Source organism: Hibiscus syriacus, unplaced genomic scaffold, assembly GCF_006381635.1.
Source record: "Hibiscus syriacus cultivar Baekdansim isolate YM2019G1 unplaced genomic scaffold, ASM638163v2 tig00110264_pilon, whole genome shotgun sequence".
NCBI lineage: Eukaryota > Viridiplantae > Streptophyta > Magnoliopsida > Malvales > Malvaceae > Hibiscus > Hibiscus syriacus.
The window spans coordinates 1,873,385-1,880,906 of NW_024062653.1; the positions used below are offsets into that span (position 1 = coordinate 1,873,385).

Here is a 7,522-nt window from a genome sequence, read left to right on the forward strand (position 1 = left end):
GTAGAAATATGGTTAGAAACAATCTTATTTTCGTCGATTTTCATTTACAGAATGTCAATGGCTTCAATGGTTTTGGAAGCTGGGAAATGAATCAAAAGTGAGCGAGTACTAGTGAGGAAAATATTACAACAACAACGTCGATCGAATTTGTACATGTTTTCTTTCTTTCTCCCTGTTCTTAGTCAATGTTTTTACCTTCTTTTTACAACGAATCGGCAGGAGCCGTTGTTGTGACTCCGTTTCCATCGGATTCCCCATCCGTGATCCTCGAAGCCCCGGGTTGATGCTTGCCTTGTTTAGCTTGATGCTGATTGCTGAGACCAGTAAGCATGAGCAGCCAAGACCCTGTCCAAGAGTTCCTGCGGTACCGGCTCCCCTCGTCGTTGCTGTGGGGAAATTCTCGCCGTGTGAACCAACGTTTTCCATTTATCCTGCAGGTGATAACGACACGTTATTAGCAACATTCGATACGATTAAATACCAACAAGTACATTACCTTCCAATCCACGTAAGTTCAAGTACTTTTACCTTCAAATCCACATAAGTTCGATGGTCGGCATTCACGAAAGCTCGCAGTTTAATATCACGCCACCTGCAGAGACACCGAAGAGTTTAATTTTACATACACGACATCTTTATAAGCTGGCTGCATCCTCCTCAATGAGCGAACACATGAAAATGAGTATGTGTATATAACGGTGACACACCTTCCGGTACCCAGCTCCTCGACTGCCTGTACCAAAGCTTCTACTTCTAAGACTGAAAATGGCCTCCTAGATCGACGCTGTGCAAGCTCGGTTTTTCGAACTTTTGGGCTGGCAGGGATGACGGCTAGTGCCTCAACATTCAGTGCTGAAACAGGAACTATAGCTCTGGATTCAGACAGACTTTGATCAGGTAGCTCGTCAGTGTGGGAGGTAACCGGTTCGTGATTAGTATCCACAGGATGTGTCAAATTGGTCAGTAAAAGTGGGTCAGATGCGACATCGGGAATCTCTGTATCTACAACCGGAGTGGCCGGAACGCTGGAAATCAAGCACTTGTCAATCAAACTATCAAACGTATAGGTAATGTATATAAATGAAATGAAGTGATTTAAACCGAAAAAGATTCAACACACCCTATCTCGAAACATCATAAATCACCTTGTTAAATGTTGAGGGGCTTTATCACATGATATCGGAAGGGGCGGTTCTTCTGAGCACACAGGTGGAGGAGCTTTCACAGGACCAGGCTCCAAAGTGAAACCAAGAGAATCCAAATTATCTTCGCAGGAAATACCAGTCTGTGACAGAGTCCGGTTGTCATCTCGTACCTTCTTCCCTTGAAGAAGTACCCCGACACGGATTCCACCTCCGAGTAAAGCAGTCACTGCCTCCATAACAGTTCTCTACTCGTATTTAAGTAACATACGCGGTAGAAAGTGTTAGCAACTATGAAATAATTAAATAAAACTATATTCGTCAAGGAAAAGAACAATAAAACATTTCTATACCTGAAGTGAACCGATGGTTGCACTTTCTGGAACCTCAATATAAAGTTCAGGGATTCTAAAAGACCTGATTCTGAATTTCACTGCACAAGAACAACCTTCGAATAAGACATTCCCCAAAACTAGAATAAACACATCAGTCTGTCAAAAACTATTTGTAAACTAGAATAAACACATCAGTCTGTCAAAAACTATTTGTACCGTGAGACTCCTTGGACTGGTGGGATGCTTTGTTACCTGTAAGCAAGGGGGGTATCCCACATGCTACGGAGCAGAATAAAGTAGTAGTTCAGTAAGACTAATTAATATTCCAATCTCAAAATCCGTAAAGTATAAAATACTAATAAGATAATTGAAGAAGGGAAGCACCTCCATGCGACATTGAGGCAGAACTACCCTTGTCTCCATCCGCAACCTTCTCTGGTAAATTACAAACACTTTCACTACTGATCCCACCATCAGAAGTTACTATCGAGCTACGGTCAAAGAACTTCCTCCTTTTGTAGTGCGTATTGTAATGATATCTGTCGTAATTATAGGTCTTCCGCTTACGGTATGGAGGACTCATTCCACCATCTAGAAATATATGAAACACAGAATCTGTAAAGAAATATTTATGAAGTAAGATGTAAACCATGATATGACTACTACTCACCGGCTTTAGAATGTTCGAAATCCTTCAACTTTGGAGCTACTTTCCAATATTTGGATGTCAGCAACTTCCTTATCCTTCGATCCCCGATACGTGTCAGAGGCCTAGAAGTCTTAAACCTATAGCTAAGTCTAGTAAACCTAGAAAAGTTTTCGTCATCATCTCTACTACCTAACTTAATATCATTCCTATGTCTTGAAAAAGAAGCCTTAGGAATTGGGTCCCTCTGGGAGGGCAATTTGACATCTAGTTTGGAATCAACGGGAAAAGGAAATGTCACAGGCGATTCCACTGGATCTTTCGAGGGGCAAGTATTAGGGATACTCGACTTCCCGATGTCCAAAACCTTAGCATCTCGATCTTGCTTAAACCCATTCTCACTGGTACCATTACATAAATCCCCGAGATCAGGGGAGCATTGATCCATGTCACCACGAAAATTCCCGTATGCTGCATTGCCTTTACGAATTATAGACTTCAAATCGCCACTTATTTGCTCCAAGCAAGCAGGCTGGGTTTTAATCTGAGCACGATCCAAAAAGGCATCATCTCCAGCAGGTTTAAATTCCTTCACATTGTCACTATTTTCGGTAGTCGACTCAGAGGCAGCAGCACTAGCTTCTGATTCTCGGCTTCCTTGCTCATCACTTTCGAGTTTCAACGGTTTATCATCATAGGAATGAATTTCCTGTTTAATGACATCTTTACCAACATGATGGTATCCTTCCGATGCATTGCTCGAAGCCGAACTCTCACTCTCCAGCAACAACTTCCTAGCTAAAGACGCTAACAATTCAAATGCACAAATCTGACTGTCCTCGACTACCTGTTTATTCCGACACCTCTGAAACCGACAACAACATTTTATTCATCAAGTTAGATCAAAATTTAACATGATCAAATCCACCAGATGATGATCCGACAAATTTAGAAGATAAATAAGAAAAAAATGAATGAAACATACCCGATTCGATCGAGGGGCACGGGGCACGTTCGGGACGTTGAAGGTAAATCCATAATCTAACCTTTTCTTAAACACCATATCTAAGGCTAACAGGCATGTATAGTTACAAATTCACTGCATATAAACAAATCTAACATTACGTCAGAATAATTTCATAGATAAACCAAAACAAACCTTATAACTACAAAATAACCCAAAGAAATTTGCTTTATCTATTGAGATCCGACATGGAGATCAGCCATAAACAAGAAAACCCAAAATTTTAAAATTTAAAATTCCAGAAATTAAACAAAATAAAGAGAAAGAAAAAAGGAAATGAACAAACAAATTACAGATACAAAATCCCAGAATTCTGCATCAATAGAAGAAGAATTCAGTTGCGTGACTTCGATAAAAATTGTAAATTTCCACTGTGAAATTCAAGTTGATCGGAAATCTCATAGTCAAACAAGAATTTAAACAATTAAACAAAAAAAGGATCGAATTTATTCTGTTTGTTTTCCTTTCCTTAAATAAGAAATATAAACTAAAATTAAAATCTCATAAACCTCAAAATTCACAAAAAAAAAATCCATTTCTAATCTCCGAACCAAAAAGGAAAATAATCCAGATCAGATCTCGATCCAAATATGGGATCGAAATTCACTAGTTTAAAAGTCAATACGTCTCAAAATTTAGCATAATTCAACAAAAAAAACATGTAAAAATGAAGAAACCGAACAATTCAAAAGCAGAAACAACCGAAAACTTACGATGCAACAAGCTGATAACTCACCTTTTAAACTGAAACGATCTTCAGTTTCTTGAAAACCCAATATACAAATGTACAGCAAACAATTAGAAAATGAAAAATTGCCTGAAAATATTTCTTGAGAAACAAAGATCTTAGAAGCCAAACAAACCCAAATGATATTCAATCAAAACTCATTGAGAAAAAAAGAGAGAATAAATTTCACTTTTTTGTCAATGTTTTTCAGAGATTTGTGAATTGAAGAACAAATATTTATACAAAAACCTTTCAGGAAAATCACTGTATATGAAATTTACAGAAGAGAGAGGGGGAGAAGAATACTTAAACCCCAATATTATCTTTATGAATATTGACCACGAAACCGGACCAGCCCGTGGATTCGAGGGGTTTACCGGTATTAGACGATAATTAAAAACCCCATCTCTCTCTTCCTCGCTGTGAGCCTGTGAGCGGTCTTAACCCCTTCTTTCCAAAAACCAGATAAGTGACGCCACGTGGAAGCACTATGTGCTTCTTAGATTTATTTATTTTTATTATTTATCGGGATAAGGAATTTTTAAATTTTTATTGGGTATTATTTGATGTGAGTGATTTCACTTTTGTTTTTATGAACTCCTTTTCTCTTTGGTTTCCGTTGTCTAATTAATTATGAATTTGATAAACTATTTTACTTCATTTATTTATATGTCACCCAACTTTAAAAAATAGGGGTAAAATACACAAATGATACCTTGACTTATAGGGTATTAATTTAATGAGTCCTCCAACTATTAAAAGCTACAAAATAATCATTTGATTATAGGATGTTATTTTATTAAGTCACTCGACTATTCATATGTTTGAAACTCATCCTTTTTAATAAAAATTTGATGGTCGTCTGAGTTGGACATTAACATACTGATTGAGATATGATAGTCTTTTGAGATTCTAGAATCATATTTTATATTATCACAGTTAACAGGTTAACGTCCAACTCATAATAACGTCAACTTTTAACAGAAATGAACGAGTTTGGACCATATGAATAGTCGAGTGGTCATTTTGTAACTTTTAATAGTCGGAAAACTCAACAAAATAACGCTTTATAATTGGGGTCATTTTGTAGCTTTCAATACTCGAATGACTCAACAAAGTAGTATTCAATAATCGGAGGACAATTTGTGTAATTTACCCAAAAAAATAACACCGGTTAAATTTTACTGACAATATTATGTTTTGGATATTTTTATTTAGTAAATTAATCTATGTCTTACTTTTTTTTCTATGATCGATATTTTTCTATCATAATTTGATTGTCATCTATCATCATTTGTAAGATAATTAACATCAAAATAATTTTTCTTCTTAATTTAGTTTTCTAAATCTTTCAAAATCAACAAAATTCAATTATAGGTCTTGAATTTTATCTCATTTTTATATCCAATCTCCATCATCTTATCACCATGGACTAGAGACTTTCTTAATATTTTTTTCTTTTCGAATTGCATCTATAAATCTATATTTGAGAAGAAAGTCTCTAGGGCTTTTTCTATAAGTTCATCCAAAAAATTTAAGTAATGTTAGACCATTAAGGGTGAGCCAAAAAATGAATTTTGAAAGTAGGGTGAAAAATTAGAAGTTTAAAAAAATTAGTGATCAAAACAAAAAACAAAAAAAAAGTTAAGTGATTAAATACATAATTTACTCTAATTATAATGGTAAAAATTATAATATTATACTAAAATACAATCATTTTCTTTACCTTTAATCCATTAAAGATATGTACTTTGAGTTTGCGAGTGAAAGAATATATAGTTTTTTATAGTGAATATTTCTTTAATTGGTAGGTTTGAGGAGAAAAATAATTATCATTAAAAAATTATATAAAAGGCTTATTTATCAAGTTAAAGTGACCTCATTTACCATCAAATTCGGCGTTATTAGTTTAATAACTCCAAAAAAAAAAAATTGGAACAATATCAATATAAGATTTTTTGGAAAAATATCTTCAAACTGCACATGTAAGACTAACACACGTCTTACAAAAAGTGAGTAAACACATTATATTCTATAGATCATGAGTCTCCTCTAACGTGAAAACATTTTTCAAGAAATGCTATTTAATATTTTAATTAATGATCTCGCGTTATGCATAACACGATGTTCCTCATATATAGACGATTTATCGCGTTCAAAATTTTGAAATTTGAAAATATATTGAACTTTATCTCTTTCTAATATTGAAATTTATGTTATTTTAATTTCTTGTATTATTATTAATTAAGTTTAAATTATTAATACTCGATGTTTAAGTTATCCTTCAACAATATGATAATTAGTTATTTGATTCGATGCATAAATATTTTGGGAACCATTATATTTTTATGAAATGTATTTAAATTCTAATTTATAAACATAACAAAAAAGAACTAAACGATGTTCTGGTTAGTTGAAATGAAAAGAATATGAGTCTACTTCCGTCTCTTTGTAGTCTGTATAAATATTTGATGTTAAGTTAAGTTCCTCAATTATTTGTTCTTTCTCCTGACATTTATGAAAGTAACGTAGCAGAACAACCACTTTGTCCTCTTCGTTTTGTGACAACCGATTTCTTCTACGTTAGTTGATGAAGATGCTTTTTTCCTTAAATGTTACATACAACTCGATGTTCATACTACCGAATACGTGTGTAAGCCCTAAACATCTTCCTAAGGTCGCTTGCATTTGATAAAATCAGCATGAAATATGCTTCAAGGTTGGGCTCATCAATGGGAACTTTTCGCTTGCAAAAAAAATCATATGTCGTATTGTAGATTTTTTAAGCTTCGAAATCAAATCATATAAGTCATTTTTCTTGATCTTGGCATTGAAGGAAGTGTAGAAATAAGTTCCAGAATGGAACACAGTTAAATAAAATCTTGCAATTAATTATATTTTTACGAAACTATCCATCCAACATGCTTACCGTTCATCTTTATAGATTTTTTTTCCAAATCTCGTGTCATACAAAACGTGAGGCCATTTTCTAGAGGTGTTGTCACGTCAGGAATCTCTGCGGACCTTGCTTTATACAAAACGCGAGGTCACTGTCAGGTCAAGAATCTCATTGGTACTACGACGTCAGAAATCCATGCCTAAAAATCTCTGCATATAGACAGAAACGTAAGACCCAACTAAATTTAAAAAGAGGAAATATGAAGAGAATGATACACATAAGTAAACGATAGCAAGCTACGAGAAGGAATAAAGTCAAATGAGTTAAAACCTAAACTAAGGCACACTACTCCGCTACCCTAGTTCTAAGCCTTCATAAATTCCAATGACAGAAACATGTAAAAAGTAGAAGTCATGGAAATTACTACAAATGCATTATAAGAAGACATAGATGATACACCCTATGGATGTGACCCACACTACTCGGCTACCCTGGTCTTAAGTCTCCATACTTTCCTATCAGAGGTCATGTCCTCGGTAAAGGCTAAATCCTTCAAATCAGAATTTCGTGGGCATGATTTTCGAATTTCGTTTTTATGCCCGATTCACTCTCCATCAAACTCGCCAGTCTCTTCAACCTTTAACAACGCGAGTAACCTGGTCTTCTCAAGAAACTTAATTATCATTTCTAAAAAGGCATTATCTTCTTATGGTGTCCTCTTCTTCCATCAAACCGATCGTAGATCCGAA

General features: G+C 34.9%; 1 protein-coding gene across 1 annotated transcript; it reads right to left on the reverse strand.

Annotated features, from left to right (window-relative positions):
- On the reverse strand, window positions 1-4,027 carry LOC120115430 (telomere repeat-binding protein 3-like). The gene is made up of 10 exons (XM_039136154.1): window positions 3,884-4,027; window positions 3,109-3,222; window positions 2,148-2,988; window positions 1,862-2,068; window positions 1,694-1,756; window positions 1,496-1,575; window positions 1,146-1,390; window positions 708-1,025; window positions 529-592; window positions 1-431 (listed from the first exon to the last, which is right to left on the reverse strand). Exons 2-10 carry the CDS (start codon window positions 3,184-3,186, stop codon window positions 297-299), a joined length of 2,031 nt encoding a protein of 676 aa, XP_038992085.1. The 5' UTR covers window positions 3,187-3,222; window positions 3,884-4,027; the 3' UTR covers window positions 1-296.
- Window positions 4,028-7,522: the final 3,495 nt, after the last annotated feature.

What these genes read in the sequence shown, in the direction of transcription:
- LOC120115430 (XM_039136154.1), bottom strand. Translation starts at nt 3,186, where the DNA reads ATGGTGTTTAAGAAAAGGTTAGATTATGGATTTACCTTCAACGTCCCG. An exon ending in TTTCGAACATTCTAAAGCCG is followed by an intron (nt 2,069 to 2,147) that starts GTGAGTAGTAGT and finishes ATATATTTCTAG; the next exon opens with ATGGTGGAATGAGTCCTCCA. An exon ending in GAACTTATGTGGATTTGAAG is followed by an intron (nt 432 to 528) that starts GTAAAAGTACTT and finishes TATCACCTGCAG; the next exon opens with GATAAATGGAAAACGTTGGT.